General features: G+C 49.0%; 1 protein-coding gene across 7 annotated transcripts in view; it reads left to right on the top strand.

Moving 5' to 3' along the window:
- The window catches only part of EXOC6 (exocyst complex component 6), a 98939-nt gene extending 84289 nt beyond the window's left edge, over window positions 1-14650 (top strand). For 4 of the 7 annotated variants that reach the window (XM_083740874.1, XM_083740873.1, XM_083740876.1 and 1 more), the window contains 2 exons: window positions 11433-11559; window positions 13414-14650. In XM_083740874.1, the coding sequence (XP_083597000.1) occupies window positions 11433-11549 (117 nt within the window). In that variant the 3' untranslated portion in view covers window positions 11550-11559; window positions 13414-14650. Of the gene's footprint in view, window positions 1-11432; window positions 11560-11795; window positions 11965-12681; window positions 12694-13413 lie in introns of those variants that run through there. The other 3 variants (XM_083740870.1, XM_083740871.1, XM_083740872.1) reach the window with 2 other exon arrangements.
- The last annotated feature ends 3858 nt before the right edge of the window (window positions 14651-18508 follow it).

Here is an 18508-nt window from a genome sequence, read left to right as displayed (position 1 = left end):
CCCCCGTACATACTCTCGTACATCTTCCCTCACCCTTGGCCACCAGAATTGCCTCGTAACCAGTAACATGGTTTTGTGTTGCCCAAAGTGCCCCGCTGTTGGGTTGTCATGAAGCTGTCTGAGAACCCTTTCTCGCAGGGCTTCCCCGGGCACATACATTGCTCCCCTGTAATACAGCAGTCCTTCCCTCTCCTCAAAGCCTCCCTGATCTCCCCCCGTTCCCCTGAGTTCCCTGATTCTGGTTTGGGCGAATTCGTCCTGGCGAATCAGCTCGGTTAGTTCTCGTTTCCCAACCGACGCTCCCCCACAAACCCATCGTTCCTCAGGAAACACGTGTCGAGCTTCCGCGGTCCTTCTCCTTCCGTATACTCGGGCTTCCGTGAAAGCGCGTCTGCCCTCACGTTCTCTTCCCCCGGCACGTACCTGATCTCAAAGTTGAACTTGGAGAACTCCTGTGCCCATCGAATCTGTCTCTGGTTGAGCACTCGAGCTGTTCTCCAATATTCCAGGTTCTTATGATCCGTGCAAACCTGAATCTTGTGCTGTGCCCCTATTAGGAGATGTCTCCACTGCCGAAACGCTGCATAAATAGTTAACAGTTCGCGATCATACACCGTGTAGTTATGCTCCGATTTGTTCAGTTTCCGTGAGAAGAAGGCGCACGGCCTCCAGGTGTGTTGGCTCCGTCCCGGCTGTAGCAACACTGCTCCAATAGCTCTGTCTGATGCGTCGATCTCCAGCCTCATCGGCTTCTGCAGATCCATGTGCAGGAGCTGTTCCTCCGAGGCGAACGCCTTCTTTAGTTTTTCGAAGGACCTTTGGGCACTTTCCGTCCAGACGAACTTCTTCTTGCTACTGAGACAATCCGTGATGGGTGCGGTCAAGTGGGCAAAGTTCTTGATGAACTTCCGGTAGAAGTTGCTGAACCCGAGGAACCTCTGCACATCCTTCCGGGTCTTAGGGGCCTTCCATTCCAGCACTGCCTGCACCTTGCCAGGGTCCATGGCAAGTCCTTTGTCCGACAACTTGTATCCCAGGAATTCCACCTCACGGGCGTGAAATTGGCACTTTTCCAGCTTGACCCACAATTGGTGCTTTAGTAGCCTCTTCAGCACTTCCCTGACGTCCTGGATATGCTGCTTTGCATTGTCCGAATAGATCAGTACGTCGTCCAGAAATGCTACACAGTTTTTGTACAGCAGGGGTCCAAGCACATGGTGCATGAAGCTTTGAAAACAGGCTGAGCCCGATTGTAGTCCAAATGGCATGACTAGGTACTCAAAGGCCCCTAGGGGGGTGAACATGGTGGTTTTCCATTCGTCCCCCTTCCTTATTCTAATCAGATTGTATGCTCCCCGGAGGTCCAGCTTGAGGAAGATCTTGCCCTTCCTCACCCTAGTCAGAATATCATCAATTCTGGGCATTGGGAAGGTCACGGGTTCCGATACAAGGTTCAGGCTTCGAAAGTCAACTACAAGCCTCGGCTGATCCGTGTTTTTCTTGTCCACAAAAAACACAGGGCTGCCCCCCACTGCCTTAGATTCCCTTATGAACCCCCTCTTAAGGTTTTTGTCAATAAAGTCTTGCAACTCCTGCATCTCTCTGTCCGACATGGCATACAGCTTACCCACCGGTAGCTGCGCCCCAGGGAGCAGGTTGATCTGGCAGTCGAAGGGCCTATGTGGCGGCAGCTTGTCCGCTTCCCTCTCACTGAAGACTTCCTGTAAATCCGCGTACTGTGGCGGCACATCCGCTCTCTGCTTCAGTGTAGTTGCTGCCACTCTGGCCAACCTCACCCTGGGTTTCATCCCTCCTAGACAGTGTTCCAAACAGTGTGCCGACCCGAAGGTGACTGTCCGTTGGTGCCAGGCTACCACTGGATCATGTAGCACTAGCCAACTCATGCCCAGTATTATCGGAGGTCCCGCCAGTGTGGCCATGTGAAAGGCAATGGTCTCTGTGTGCCTGGAAGCACTCATTCTCATAGGTGGGGTTTGATGTGTCACTTCCCCTCCCAGCAGCTCCCTGCCATCTATCGTGGTCACTTGGAGCGGGAAATCAAGTGGCAGCAGGTGGATCTGGTGCTCCAATGCAAACTCCTTACTAAAAAAATTACAGGAGCTGCCTGAGTCCAGCATTGCTTTCACCTTGACTGGGTGTCCATTTGGGAGTTCTAGCACCACCTCTATCGCTATAGAAACCTTGGGTGGGTCCGGTTGGGGCACTTCTGTTATCTGTTCGCTTGGCTGCTGCGCCCCCCTGTGGGCAGTCAAGCGCTGTCGTTTCCCTGCACCTTTTCCTCTGCCCCCTCCTCGCTTCCAGCGGCTCCCACCATCCCTTGCCAAGCCTTTCTTTGAGGACAGACCCTGGCAAAGTGTCCTGGCCGTTGGCAGAGGAAACACTTCTTGGTGCTTTTCCCAGCCTTTCCCTCCCTTTTGCCTCCTTGGTTGGCACCAGAAACCTCGCGCACCCGCGCTCCATTGATTTCCATGGGCACTACGTCATCGGCGGGCAGCTTAGGCATCTCCGGAATGCGGTAGTCAGAGTGGCGCTCTTCCCTCCCTTCCCGCCTTTCCAAAGCGCGCGCTTCTTGGCGAGCGCCTATCGCCAGCGCTGCCTTCGTCAGCTGATCCAGAGTCTCCGGGCGGGGCGCGCGGGAGAGCTCATCTTTAACGGTTGGGGACAACCCCTCCTCAAACAGCATCCGTATAGGAGGGCTATCTAGATCCCATCCGAGCCGGTGTATTAGCATCGCAAAGCGGGACCAGTAGTCTCTCACGGAAAGTTCCCCCTGCTTGCATCTCAGCAGCTCCCTTTGGGTAACGCTCTCCCCCAATTGGCTAGAATACATCGCATCCATTGCCTGAAGAAACTTCCGAACGTCCTTCATGGCGGGGTTCTGCGAGGCCATTAGGGGTCTAACCCATTCGCTCGCGCTGCCCTCAAGGTGCCCCACGATATACGCCATCATGCTGCAGCTGCAAGGCGTAATCTATTTCTGTTCGGAATCCCTTATTTTTCTGGGGCTCCCCCCCCAAATTTGTGTACTAGTCCTGGCACCTTCTTTGCCACTGGGGTAGGTCTAACCTGCGCGTCCTGGGTGCGCCTCTCGTCCAGCCGCGCCATCAGCAGTGCCACATGCCGTTCCAGCTCCTGGTTCCTCTTTAGTAGGTCCTGCGCCCCCGCAGCTGGCTCCGCTGCCCCGGCGCCTCCAGTCTGGCTCATGTTTCCACTGCTTGCGCACAAGTAACAGCAGAGACTCTCGGATTGCTGTAATGGTTGTTAGGGGTTACTTGTGCGTAACCTTACTTCAGTTCAGTTAGCTTGCTTGCCCCAACCATGCCCAGGGTCGGAGCTCGCCCTCCGTGACCTGTTAGTCACTTGCAGAATCCGAGAGTGGGCGTCTCTTGAACCTCTTCCAGCATAAAAGCTGTTTGACCCCGAGTCTCCTCCTATGTTCTCTGCGTGGAACGCGTCTGCGCAAGTAAGGGGAAGGCAGGGGCGTCCCAGCGCTCTCTCCACTATCGTGGGGGAAGGGTCTTGGAGCCCTGTCACCAATTCCTCCATCTCCCTCTCTTCTCTATGGGTGTTACGTTGAAATCCTTCCCCCCTGCTCGTCCCCTCTCCGGCATCGCTGGGTGGTCCTGCCTCCGTCTCTCGTTCTGATGGCAGTTCCCTGACAATACCCTAGAAGTATATGCCTATTTAGTTGTGAGTAAGCCCTATTGAATGCAATGGGACTGACTTCTGATTAAGCATGTATACGATTATACAGGTAAAGTGTATTTTCCCTATTCCATATAGCAAAGGAATAGAAATAGTTCTGCTTCATTTTCTAAATTAAGTCTATGCATTCGATGAGTGAATCTAGGCTTTATTACACTTGGTGCACACACACACACACACACACTTGCATGTGCACACACAGGTTGGGAGCCTCAATGGTTCCCCTCTGAAGGCTTCACCGGGGCAAAAAAACCTGGCTAGCGCACCCCCACAGTAGCTGCATTAGAGCCTGATTACAAATCTTTGAAATCCTTCATGCCCAGTCCCCCTCATCTTAACTTCCAGAACCATCCTGTTAAAGAGATATTTTAATACTTGGGTGCCTAGGGCTAAAACATATGACATATTTTTAAACCACTGTATTTACTATTGACTTTGAAGTCTAATCAGAAGACAGCTACATAGGAAGTCTGGAAGGCTAATAGCAATTGCAGGTGTCAATCCACATTTCAAGGACTTGAGAGTTCAAATGATATATACGTACCAGTAAACCACTTTGATTATCTTCTGCAGCCTTGTGTGGACAAAATAACTAACGTTACTGCCAGCTGCCTTTGAAACCTCATACCACAAACAGGAAGGCATGAAATAGTCATGTTAATAGTGAGTAAAGTGGATCAAATCTTTTGTTTGTTTCTTTTTGGAGAAGCTGTGAAGGATGGTTAATACCCTGTCTTTCTCTGTGTATTAATGTAAGCTGAACTGATGGAAAGGTTCTTCGTATAGTCTACGAGGAACAGATGCAATTCCCACCATACGGATGCTCCTTGAAATGGCTTATATGCACATATGGGAGTGATGCTGCCTCCTGTCCAATTGCTTGTATTGACGGTGCATCGCCTGAGTACCAAATCATATGCAGGTGACCAGGACATGGTTGCAAAGACTAGGCCACCAGGCAGCTCTTGCCCACCCACAGCATACAGTATACATGCTGTCAAAGTCCATTACGCACAGCAAGGTGTGAAGCTGTGAGTGAGACAAAGAATAAGTGTGTAATAGCACCAAGCAGCCATCCTGCTGTCGCTGCAGCTCGCTGTTCTATCTGCACCATCTTCACCCGGGAGTTGTCCCAACATAACCCCTGAACCTGCCCTCCGGAGGGGAGAGGGAAGTTTATAATTGGACTGCTTATGTAATTTGCTTGTGTGTGTTGGTCTTCTGCAGCATGTAAAGCTGTGGTGTTCAGAAAAAAAGAAACTTTCTAGAATTAATGAGGCTGCTGTGTAACCTTTCAGCTGAGCATAGGATGCAATTACATCCTCTGCCGTTGCTTACACTCCTGATGCTGCTCCTCTTTGAGGCTGGAGCTGATGTGATGGCATTGAAGGTTGTTCCTGTTCATATAGGATATGTACCAAAAGCAGAAAATACAGTGGCACATGCATGCCATTCAAGTACATCTATTTTGCTTATCTATATATGTTTTCTATATTTATATGGTCTGTTCGGTTGTTCTCCACGAAGGGGAGACGCAGGATGCACACTCGACACCCTGAGAATTCCCAATTTCCTTTTTCTTTTTAAAGCAATTCCCCCATTTTGTGTGGCTGCAGAAATTTTCTTGAAAGCATGTGGGGATAATTGGTCTTTTCTGTGGTCCGGGGGCAAAGCTTCAGCGTCCTGTCTAGCTCCCTGCTCTCTCCCATTACTAATGCAAACAGAATTGTGCAAAAAATATGCCCATTTTACAGAATGTGTTCTGCTTCTCTTGATGCAGAATGCGTGTGATTTTTTTAAAGGCTGGTTTTTGTATGCCTCTCTTACGTGTTGTACATTCTACATTCCTAAGAGTGTAAACTCTAAGGAACAGAGGGGGACTTTTGGGTAAACATGCATAGGATCCTCGGTTGTCTTTGAACTGGATGTGAAAGTCAGTGTCATTTTAAACAGTGGAACTATCTGAAGTATTTTGAGTAGTATAGCTTTAATGTTTCTTGCATAGATCATGATAAATCTGAGGAGTGGTACCCACATTACTCTGCAAATATCCACCCTGCACAGTCGGCCTGCATTATATCTGAATGGATATATGTAGTTTTCTTTCAAGAATATCCAAGGATCAGTGGCGTAGCGTGGGTTGTCAGCACCCGGGGCAAGGCAAGTAATTTGCACCCCCTAACCCGTGGATTTGCGCCTCCTAACCCTAACCCCCAGATGTTGCGCCCAGTGCGGCCGGCCCCCCCTGCACCCCCCACGCTACGCCACTGCCAAGGATGATAAATCAGGATAGTCTGAAGTGTGACACCCCCCCACACCAAATTTGATTAATCAGCCTTCTGCAAAACATTTTGCCAATATCTGTGTGGATATTTGGAGAGGTGGTGCAGTAGCTAACACAACCATAGAGGCATGATAAAGTATATGGGAATACGCTGCATCAGTATCCCAGGAAAACATCACACACTGCGAATGGTACCCTCTTTGGGTGGGGCTATAACTAGGCAGACAGGGCTACCCCTAGACATTTTGCTTCTTGAGGCAAAGGGCAAAAATGCCCCCCTCCCCACTTTTCCATTTACAGAAGCCAACTGGACTAGCAGTTGCATTTTATTTTGATACTGGCAATGAGATGGTGCTCTTTGCCAAACACGAGGGCGCAACAGGCTAGTTATGAGTGTGCCCATTGCTTCCAGTATCTGCCACCTGATGCAGTTGCCTCATTTCAGTTATGCCTAGTGGCAGGGATGGCCCTGCATGGCAGGTACCGTTTAAATTTTCTCTGTTTGAAAACAAAAAGAGCACAGGCACTTCAGTATACCTCACCAAAATAAATCTGGTGTTTGGTTGAGCCTAATTAGCTGTACTGTCAGAAAGCACTCTAGAAAAGAACTGTCGCTGCGCTAATTAGTCTACTATAAAAACACACCAAGAAACACATTAAAGGGTAGGACAGGCGAATTGGTTGAGGTGCAAGAATGGGTGGCCTGTTGTGCTCGTTACCAGATTGTGCATCTCTGAGACTAGATGAGTAATGTTTTAATTTAGAGATTGTCAAGGGAAGAACTGAAAACAGGGGGAAGTCATTTGCTATGCCAAAGCTTTCCATTATCCAGTGCACTGATTTGATCTATCTGAATGATGACAAATACAGAAACCCACTACATTAATCAACCTGCATTAGAAAATGGAAACATCTTATTTTGCAGTCTCATGCCCGGATTGCTAAATGGAGAGACTATGAAGTCTGAGATACATTGCAAGAACAGAAATTTTAATTCCACAGCAGGGATTTTCAGATTTGTTGTTGAATTAATGTTTACTTAGGAGTAAGTCATATTGATTTCCAATGCAGCATGCACTTAATACGGTTTGTAGGACAGAAACATTGATGGCTGTACAATTTTGCTCTTTATGCTCCTGCTGTAAGCTTACACAGAAAGTTATTCCAGAACTTTGTACTGTAAACTGAGCCAACTGTATATGAGCAGCATGTGAACTATTTATGTAGGATAGCCTACATCAGTTTAAAATTGGAAGGTGATGCTAGTAAGGTGAGCGTCACCAAATTTCAAAAGGGTTTCATGGCTGAGAGTTTCTTATGGAGCTTCTGTGGGCAAAATATTGGTTTTGGTGATAGATACGAAGACGTTACCATAAATTGATTCTTGGACATTTTCATTCGGACAAATATTACTGAGTAAAACTTTCCTTTCTTTCCCCTTTGGGTAGCTTTGGTGAAAAATTGCATGTTAAGTAAAATGTATGCCTCTGAACCTGCTTTCGCCTTCCAAATCCTGAATATGATTTTATTTTATTTTTACTGAGGTATACCAGCAGTTTTCTTGAGGGTTTTTGATTTATCAGCATGCCACAATTTGCTTCTTCAGGCCATTTTGTGTGTTTTTCTTGCCTGTTTTTATTTAATTTTAAATAAGAAGATGCACTACCAACAAAAACAAACTCCTGAGTCATAAGTACCTTATTTGGAAGTAAAGACCCATTAATCCCAATGCTCACTTCCAGATCAATGTGCTTACTCTCATAGGCTGAGTAGTCCAACCAAGATGGATAGTGTCAAGAAACCTGTTTAGCATGTGGTGAATGAAATGCTACACTCTGATGCTACACTTACGGGTCTTGCTGCTCAGCAGAAGAAATGTCCTACGCATGAAATTGCTGTTCTGTAGGGTCATAGACAAATCCCAATTAGTCCTGGATTTTGCTCTTCATAAAGCAAAATCCAAGGACACCAAACATGATTTAGTTACCCCTTCCAACACTTTAACTACACTCTCTTACTTCTGTTTTCTAAGAGTAGAATAGGGGTGCAGTGTGTGGTAGTAATGATGGGTAAGAAACCAGGGTCTGTGAATTAGACCAGGTATGTAGCAATCAGACTTAAAGGTTTATTTGGGGTGGTGGAATGACATTTCAGAGCTTGCAGTGTTACTGCTCAGGTGTAGGCTTCCCCCTCCTTCTATCATCACTACTTCTGAAGAGCCTACATTCATTCTAGTTAAAACATGTTTGTATATGTGTGTCGTTCCTTCAGACCTTGCAGAAAAGGGTAGGGTTGGCATGCTATGGAAATGCAGGGCTCGTTTTCCCTACGGTTTCTGAAGCCAAGAGGTTATAGGGTAGGATGGGGGAGGTGATCAGGAATGAGGAGTTGCCCACTGTGGCCAAGAGAATTCAAATGGCTCAAAGAAGGTTGCAGATGGCTCTGCCCAGCTGAGGTGCTTCCCTATGTTGTCCTCTGACCCCACTCATAATTTGGGACATCTCTTATTTTTATAAATTGGTCTCTTGAGGCAGATGTGGAAAAACTGCACTGGCTTGAAGTTCCATCTGTCCTACCGCGCAGGGCACAAATAGCAAGAGAGACTCTGGCTTTTTAGGTAGTGTCTGCCGGACTGAAGTGTGACTTGTGACAATAATCTATGGAATGACCTGTTTTTAGGAAAACATGGAAATAACCGGCCGCCAGTGGGAGATGAGCTGGAGGAGGCTTGTGAAGTCTCCTCTCCCCTGACTCTGGACCTCATGAGGGACAGGCAGTGCTTTAATTTCTAAGCAAAGGAGAAGCCGGGCCTCAAGTCTAGCTGGAAGCAACCTCTTGTCCTTCATCCTTGCCATCTATGGTGAACTATAGGAACCAACTCCTGGGGGCCGTGTGGGCTTTGGCCCCCACAATAAAATATTTGAGGGGGCTGGGCCCCCCAGTTGATGGGCATTCCCATTCAAATGATATGTGTGCACTGCATCATGTGATCAGTTGTGTGTGGTGGGGCTTACCTGGGCCCCCACAATATTTTATTCAAATTGGCACCAGTGCAGTGCACTCAGGCTTTGCAGTCAGTGGCAAGGGAAGATGGCACCCTGAACAGGTCCCAGGACCACTTTGACCCACTCCTCCTTCATCCCTGCATGGGCTCCCATGAAACCCCAGGTGTAGGTTAAGAAGGAAAGTCCCAGCCTTGGGACTGGGGACGTGGAAGGAGGAAAGCCTTCGCAAAGTGTAGCGGGATAGGGTAACCTCTAGCCTGCCCTCACCCTTAGCTGTTGGACCACGCTGGCTGGGGCTGATGGGACTTGAGCATCCCATCCCTGGTTTAGTGAGACAGTTCTAGCGCCAGCCTTCCCACGTTCCCAGCCGCTGTCTGCTTGGCATCCAGTGCCGCTCATCCTTCCCACTCCTCCTCCTCCTCCGGAGGGAACTGGTTTCGAGTTTAGGTGGCTGAAGAAGATTCCGCTCGACTTGGGAGGGCCACCGTGGGAAAACCCGGATGGCCCTTCTCGCTGGGAAGCCGAGAGACCGGAGCTCCTTGCAAATCTCTCTCTGGGAGTGTCAAACAGCCCCCGGAGGCGGCGCAAGTGTAGGTGGCTGGGGGGACCCCGCCGTTCCTCTCCTACGCGCGCCTTCCTTTTGCATCACGGTCTCCAGGTTAAGGCGAAAAGGAAATGGCAAACCGAGCCCTGATAATGAGCAGATGAATAAACGTGCGAGAAACTCCTCTTGGCCACCCCGCCACCCCACCCCACCTTTTCCTTGGCTCCTTCAAAGACGCCAAAACAACCTGCTCTCCAGAAACCGCCGGGGCTGGAAGGAAGACGATCCGCGCCCCAAGTAGCGAGTGAAGGGCTTGGCAGTTTTGAAACAATGAGAAACGTGGATCGGAAGTTGGGTTTAAGTGGCTTAGAGGGGATTAGGGCTTCAAATTGGCGGCGTGGCCCGGCGCTTTCCTGCGAGAGTCACGCCGCCTTTTAAAAGATTACGCGCAGATTTGACAGCAGCTCCGGCTGGATATTATGAGCCGAGCAAAGGCAGCTGGAGGGAGCGGGGGCGGAGATCCCTCCCAAGGGATTTTATTTTATCCCATTTTATTTTATTTTATCCCGGCTCCTTCTGTTCCTCGCCTCCAGTTTCCTTGTGCCGGTACTTTAAATAAAGGCTACTTTTGAAGCGTGTTGTGGGAAGAGCAGGGCGTACAGAGCCATTGGAAGGAACATTCCTATTCCACTCAGACGCGTTTTTATTTAGGTATGAAAAGCACTCTCCCGTTAAAACGAGGGAGAGGTGCCCAACAATTTTTCTGATTTACGGGTATTTCGATTGCATTATCTGTGGAACTTGAGTGATCACTTCCCCCCGCTTTAAGGTGTAAGAACAGCGTTTGTAAAGGGAGGCTTGGTAAGGCGGAGCGCTGAAATGCGCCCTTCCCGGAAAGGGGTACTAAGCTGTGTTCTGTGTTGCAACAAAAAAAACACAGCAGTGCCTCGTGGCAAGCTTAAAAGTACTCAACAAATGAAGATATTTCTTAATGGCGCACGAAGGTGTGGGAATCGATCCTACTCGAAAAATGGACACATAAACTTAGAGCCGCTGGAGGTCCACAAAAAAGGACCAATTTCTTTCTATTTGGTGTGATTTTATTGTTGTTCACATTAATGACACAGAGCATAGACAATCTCCAGCCCTCCATGAATCGCTGTGGAAAATACGATGAAATAGAAATAGAGGCAGAGCTTTACAAACGAAGGTTCTCTGGAAATGCAGCTCATCTCCCCCTGGAAAATGAGGGGTATCCATATCAGTGGGGTTTTTATTTGTATAGACATGTTTTATAACGTCTCCGTATTTTATCGAAAGTCTGGAGTGCATTTCTGAAGTCTCTGGGCCCCCTCTTGGTCTCGGCTTCGTGCCTGTTTTCTGTGACTGACTTCCTTCTATGCTCGATTTTGCCTATTTACTTATTTATTTCCCGCCCTTCACCAGGTTATGAGATGCATTTTGCGGTATAAACTGCTGTGGGCCGAAGAACAGCTCGTTAGCATTAGCGGATGTTACATTTCATGAATCTCAAACCATTAGAAATTGATTCGTCTTTAGGCGGCCCGGAGGGGCTCTCTGCCTTGAAAAAACGGGGGATTTTTTTTTTTAATGGCTTGCTTTAAAATGACGAAAGAAGCATATTTCCATTTTTTCGTTTGCTTCCTTCCTCCTCCCCCCCGGGGGGTCGTGTTGTGCATCTTGAACTCTTCCTAAAATGAAAGTTGGTGGTCGAAGGAGTTGGATGAAAGTTGGTGGTCGAAGGAGACGGGGTAAAATCGCCACGTCCATTGGGAGCGAGAGGAAACTCCACACCCCAGAGGCCCTTAACGTCACTTTGTGTGTGTCCCCCTCTCCCCCCTCCCCACTTCAGCTTCTGGATCTCTTCATGGTGTGGGATTGGTCGACTTACCTAGCAGACTACGGGCAGCCCAGCTCCAAGTACCTGCGCGTCAATCCAACCACCGCCTTGGCCCTCCTAGAGAAGTGAGTCACACACAGCCCTCCTCCTCCTCCTCCTCCTCCTCCTCCTCCTCCTCTAGCCATCTCTGCAGCCGCTATCAGGAGACCAATGCCTTGCAGGAGAGCGAATGCTAGGGCACCCCCCCCCCAGGACACGCATAGGGAAAGGTTAGGTTGTAACCAAATACGAGCGCTTAGGTGCCGCCTGTCCCTTTGCAAACAGGGAAATACTTCTTTTAGTTTGAACAGCTCCATCCGGATCTCTCGTGATTAGGACTGGACACTATCTGCATCTTCCCGCTTAGGAAATTTGCCCATCCTAAATTTCCTTGGACGGACGAGTCCCCTTTCATTGGCGCCCCCAAAAGAAGCCCACGCAAGATGGCAAAGTGTGGGATGGATCTCGGAGCAATTGGTAAACGTCCTGATTTTCAGGACCTTTTGGTTTAAAATTATTCCAAAAGATGTAATTACTCTTTTAGAGAGAGAGAGAGAGAGAGAGAGACAGACAGACAGACAGACAGACAGACAGACAGACAGACAGACAGACAGACAGACACCTGCAGCAAAAACGCCAACACAAATGTGACTAAACTGCAGTATTAAAAATGATTCTTTTCAGTATGGGGTCTTTGCTTGTGTTGCGCTATGCAAAATTCACATCACCAACCCCCCCCCCCTTCAAGGAGTCCACGTGCTTTGATTTAACCGGATAGTAGATCAGACTGCTACAAAAAAGCTGATCCATTTGATCCAGTGTGCCCCCCAGTGCATCGAGAGAGAGAGAGGGAGAAAGATGGATGCCTCTACAGTCTAGTTGTTCCAAGGATCGCGGCAGCTGCCTTGAAAATGGGAAAGAGAGGGAGGAAGGTGCAGTCTTGGGCAGGCTTCACCTGGGACGAAGTCCCTCTGAGCTGAATGGTACTTACGTCTGAGCAAACCTCTTTAGGTTGAAGCAGCGAGGCTCTCTGGAAGCTTCAGCCTCGCCGCAAATGCGGAATAGGAAAGAGCGCTTAGGAGTCAAGGCACACCGCTTGCAGCTACACCCTGAAATGTAAAGGCGTTATAAATATTTAGCTGTGCCTTAAACTACCCCCTTCCTTTCTAACTGTTGATTCGTTTTCTTTCTTCCCCCCTCGCAACGCCCCAACGTTTTGCAGAGTCCACAGAGGGTATGTATTTTCGTACTTTTTTGGTTTTACTTCTACTGTCACTCCGAATTTATTCCTTTTGGTATTAAACGACCCAAGGTTCCGCTTTGAAGAGATTAATAGGAAGGCTGACTAAAACAAACAAACAAACAAACAAAAAACAACTCAAGCCAAACTAAAGTGTCTTAATGGTTACAAGAAGTTGCCCATATACGAATTACAATGAACTGCATTCTGTTCCTTGTACAAGTAACTTAAAAAACAACTGATTGTAACAGAATTCCCTTTGATTCCATGGATACTTCCATACATCTATAATATTTAGGGTAGCCTCCGTCTCCTATTAAAAAAAAGTCTTGTTTGCACTGGAAAATCCTGCTTTGTCATCCCAGCTCAGAATTTTCAGATTTGGAAAATGAACTCAGGTCCCGGAAAGTTTATGCCACCCTAAAATATTTTAGCCTTTGAAGTTCACGCGACTCTCTGCTGTTTTCGCCTAGACTGCTCTTTCCGCCGTTCCGATTGGAAGAAAATCGGATTAAGCTGGTGCCATAAACTCGGCTGCTTGAGAACCTCAAAGGTTCCGAGCGCGCCGTTTTTTGCGCATTTGGGGGGGAGGCTGCCGGCATTAAGCCCTTTGCGTTGGGAACGAACGCAAATGAGGAAATTTTGGGTTTCTTTTGAAAACGAACGAACTAACTTAAATTCTGTTTCTTTCCTTTTCTCCCGTTCTGGTTTCAGAATGAAAGACGTGAAGAAGAACAACATCTTCGCCCAGTTCAGGAAGAACGACCGCGACAAGCAGAAGCTCATTGAGACGGTGGTGAGGCAGCTGCGAGGTTTGGTGAACGGGATGTCCCAGCACTCCTGAACGCCGGGCGTTTCTGGAGACCGGCGGGCGCAGGCCGAAAACTAAGCCTGCCTCTCCCCGGTTAGGGTCCTTGCTCCATGGACAACTGGAAAAGATGCTGTGAAAGGGACCGGCCTATGGAAACAGCCGGAGAGAACCTGAGCGTCTGCATTGCTGTCAATTAATGCTATCTTAACAACAACAACTTGTAAAAAGAAAAAAAGAAGAAAAAAACCACACACACAAACATACATTAGTAGGGGTGGAATAGGGCTGTATATTTACCAAGGCAAAATGCCAAATTGTACATGCAACAGAGGGATGTAAATAACTTTCTTTGCGGTCTGCGGGCAACGCCTCAAGATTCCCCCCTCCCCTTTTCGAAATGACTTGGTGGGGGTGGGATTGCCACGCAATCCGCCACTGCTGCTCCCTACACTAACCCCGACATCATGTTTCCCCAAGCAAGGAACTTTTTCTGTTTCAATAGTTGCCTGTCTCTCTAAATATAAATATTATATATATATATATATTTACACACACTCTCCTGTATTATTTGTAAATTATTAGCCTTAAGTGAGATCCAACAGGTTTTCTATACCAGATTTTCTTCTTTTCTTTTCTTTTCTTTTTGTAGTGGGGGCAAAAAAGGAGAGGGTTTTCTTTTTTTTTTGTAGAGAGCCTTTCCAAACTACCTGAATCAAAACTCCGGCCTTGGTGGTCTTTGAACAACTGGACTTTTCTCGGGTATTTGAGCGACGGGACTTTTATATACAATTCTTAAACCCCCGCGGCGGCCCCCAGCCCCCCCTTTCCTCTGCCTGTGTAAGGGATAAGGCAGCGCGATGCCAATGTTGTGCGTGTAGTTGTGTAGGTAGGTCTGTGTGTGTGTGTGTCCATCTGGGTGTTTCTAGGACTAGCTATTCCCCACCCTACTCCGTTCCCCTCAATTTTCAACTTCTGCACTGGAGCAGCCTCGTTCGAAACGCGAAGCGAATGTATCCTAAATTCCAAAAAACCAAATGAACCGAGGGACTTGCATCAAGAATGTATCTTTCTTTCCTTCTTTTCATGCGCTCCGTGTATTAAGCTATTTGGACAGTCCCGAATACAGTAATATAAACCTTACCCTCCCTTTGGTGTGGCTTGTTTCATTTTTTTCTAATGGGGGAATGCTGCTTCTCAGCCTGCTGGACCTTCTCTCATCGGGGTTTCGATCAAACGAATCTCTCCTTCTGACTTCGGCTCAGGCACAGTCGAGATCGTCCGCGCCCTCGTATCTTCCTGCCTGTCCAGGCGGCCTCTACGGTTTGTGGGAGCAGCAGCGTGCAACCGGGGAAGATTCCCCCCCCCCCATCCCAGCCAAGTCCACCAGCCTTGGAGATGCGACCGGAAAGTCAGGGCACCTCGGAGCATCTTGCTTATTTTCTCTCTCTCTTTTCTTCCCACTCTTTTCTCATTAGAGGAGACAAGATTGAAGCTGCATTCAATCGTGCATTGTTTAGGGAGGAACTCTGGGGGTGTTGGGTTGTGCCTTTTTTTTTTAAGGAAGGGATGGGGGCAGCTGCCGGGAGGATCAATCGGAGCCGAAGACAGAGAGCTGTCGCTTCGGGTTTGCTGGCCAAGACCGATGGCCCCCAAAGGGCATGGACGGGGCCAGCCTGGCCTCATCCTCGGAGGGTTTGATCTGCCCTGCGACAAGGCCTCTGCAGCCCACCTTTCCTCATCAGGCAGCCGGGTAAGTTCTTTTGCTTCTTAGCGAGGGAGGTCTGCAGATCTGGCTAAAAAGGGGGCCGTAGCAATTTGGGGGCGGAATTGGGAATGAGAGGGTCAAATGGACAACGAAGCTATTCAGGGCAGATCAAAGAAAGCGCCTCTTCCAGCCGCGCAAGGATGAGCTATGGAACTCGCTTCCTCAGGAGGCAGCGGTGACCTCTATGGCTTTAAAAGAGGACTAGACAAATTCTAAGTTGCCGATGGCTACTAGCCATGATGGCTGTGCTCTGCGCAATGCTTCTGAATACCAGTTGCTGGCAACCATAGAGGGGTTCTTGTGCTCGCTGGTTTCCCACAGGCATCTGGCTGGCCACGGTGAGAACAAGCTTTCGACCAGGCCCCTAATTGCTCTTACATGCTAAGGACGCGCCTGTAACAATCTTGGCTTTGCAAAGACTCAGCGAGCCAACAGAGCAGCTCAGGACGACGGGAATTTGGCCTTCACAGTCTTGGGAGACGTGATGAGCGCCCCGCGCGCTTGCTTGGCGCCAAGCCGGGCACCTGGAATCATTTCTTGACAAATGCAGCAGGGAAACTGGGGTGTAGGATAGATGGCTGGAGAGCCAGAGAGTCCCCTTGACATTAAGTGAAACAGGGAAAGGTGTCCTCTGATCTTGACATCCTGTAAGAACTTTGAATGAAAGCGCAGACCCGGGCTTTATGCATCCACGGGACCTGGCAGGCGCTGCAGCGGGGAAAGAGGCGCCACGCACTTATGCACCTCGGTGGGAAAGCGGTGCAGCTTCACTTCTTACCCCCCCCCCCCGCCCCGCACGCTCCAGCACAAAGGACAGATGCTTCTGTGATCTGGATCTCTAAGGGGCAGCCCTATCTGGGAAGTAGAAAAGACGCCTTTTTTAAAAAAAAAAAGGACCAGTATTGAGAAAATCCTGTAGCTTTTTCCGCTAATGTCACTCGTTAGCCATTCTTCTGGGCACCACTGGGGCTAGGAAGGTGATTTGAGATAGAGCCTCTTTACGGGACGAAGCCGGGGTCTAAGTATTCTAAATAAATAAGTGCAAAAAACGGGGGACGGAGAGGGCAGAACTCAGCAAGTTCAGTGAGTACGGAACTGGGCTATTAGGAGAGAGGATGGGGTGTGCGGAATGGACCCGCATGTTTCTGGTCCCGCTTGGATTGAACAGGAAAACCGACCGTGCCTTAGAGTTCAAAACTAGTCGTTCAGGTCTTTCAGCCTGAGGTTCTTGTCACCGTCTAAGATGGCCTTTCGTTCGTCGCTTGTGGCCTTCGGGTCTTCTCTCCGCAGGCCATGTCTTTGTGGTCTTTTCGTTGAGGGACGTAATAATAATAATAATAATAATAATAATAATAATAATAATAATAATAATAATAATACAAAAGCAAGTGCAATAAACCGCTACAATATTCAGTAAAGGCGAGATACAATGGGGGGGGGGGAGTCACCAAGCTGCTTACATGAACTTATCAGCATTCAATTCCCTTACCGCTACTGTTGCCACAAATGCAACCTAAGACCTTCGCCCACGCAAAAGCACGTGTGTCGTGTAATTTCCTAACTTTATGTTCAATAAAGCAGACGCAAATTAGCTGGAAGGTGACTTCAAAACGCGGCTTGGAAAGCGGCGGCATTTGCTTCGCTAATCCCACCAGGAGAGCTGTTCCCCTGTAGTTGCCGGTTCCTTGAAGGAATTTTGCCGGCTGCACCCGAAATAAATTTGCTGAGCAATTGCCGCCTTCGAAGCGAATCTCTGCAAAAGAGATGCGTGGCTTCGGCGTCATCCCACCCAGAACTTGGCTGCAAATGTTTAGGAAAGCGGCCCAAACCAAGGGCATTAGAGAACCTTGCGAACTTCATGGGTGCATATTATTAATATTTGCTAATAAGAATCACTAGCATTCGTTGTATTAGCGGTGCAGAGTTGGTAGTAGAAACTTCCCCCCTGTCGAAAGCTGTGTGGATTGGGGCGGGTTGTGTAGTTACTAAGCCTTCCCCGGGACTCACCCTACTCACTACCTCCAAGCTAAGGTAGCTGGAAGTCCGGCCCGCGTAAATGGAGATGGGGCCGGAATCGACAAGCTACAATCCGCGTACTAAAGTGAGAGAGAAGAAGCACAGATTGCAGGGCAGTTCATGGGCGCCTCGCCCCATTGCTACCTGCGGGTGATATTTGGGAGTTAGCAAGCAAAGGCTTTCATCTCCCCGTCTTCGCCTCTCTCTTTAATATTGACTGAAATGGCAGTCCCGCTTCTCCTGGAGCGACAGGACCCAACTCCGTCGGGCTGAAGTAGCTCTGCTTCGCCGTTGCCCACGGAGGGAACTTCCACACCCCAGAAGGGTTATTTCAGGGGGCGACGGGGAGAGACGCGTGGCTTGCCGCCTGCGGCTTCCAATCCACAAAACACCTAGCCATCCTCTTTGGGGCGGAAGAAGCAACCCAGTTGGTTTATTCCATGTACATCGCGCTTGTCCTCCAAGTAGCTGAGGGGTGATCCATAGAGGCACCCCCTCCCCCAGCCTCCCCTCATTTAATCCTCCGAACAACCCTGCAATGTAGCTTTGGGAGAGAAAGATTGGCCCAAGGCCACCTAGGGAGCGTCGAGCTGAGTGTTCCTGCCTGACCTTCTGTAAACCAGATGTTGACAGACTTCAGGCTGGTGGGATCTACTTAAGAGTTTTTAAACCCGCAGATATGCCAACCGGAGCCAGGAAACTAGAGACAACCCCCCACAGCACCTTGGGACCCGCTGCTTCTGAAAGTGCAAATTCCTCCCACCAGGTTTGTAGCTTCGTGATAGAGCACCCGCTTTACAAGTCGTGGATTCAATCCGGATAGGCCTGGAACTTCTGGCGATCTGGAGAGCGCCTGCCTGTCAGTGTAGACAATAATGACCTCGATATACCAGTGGTCTGGCTTGGTATAAGGCAGATTCCCAGGTTGCTGATTTAGAAAGGGCTGACTGAAGTGAATTAACTGCTTTGCCTTTGTTACCAAGAAGTCTTATTACCCACAGATCTTTCTGCGCGCCCCTGCTCTGAATCACGGGCCCGCTTACCTGGGAGTAAGCCCCACTGAATTCAAGGGCGGGGCGGGGCGGGGCGGGGGCTCATTTCTGAGTAGACCTGTCTAGGATCAGTAGGGGCGGGGGGCTTATTCCCAGGTCTCAGCTCCCCTGCCATAAAGTCCTGCATCGCTCACGGAGCCCGTCTAAGCAGCGCCTTCTGCTTCC

The sequence above is a fragment of the Podarcis gaigeae genome (genome assembly GCF_964106915.1).
Source record: "Podarcis gaigeae genome assembly, chromosome: 5".
Classification (NCBI taxonomy): Eukaryota; Metazoa; Chordata; class Lepidosauria; order Squamata; family Lacertidae; genus Podarcis; species Podarcis gaigeae.
The sequence above is the reverse complement of the archived record's forward strand: the minus strand, read 5'-3'. Positions and strand labels throughout refer to the sequence as shown.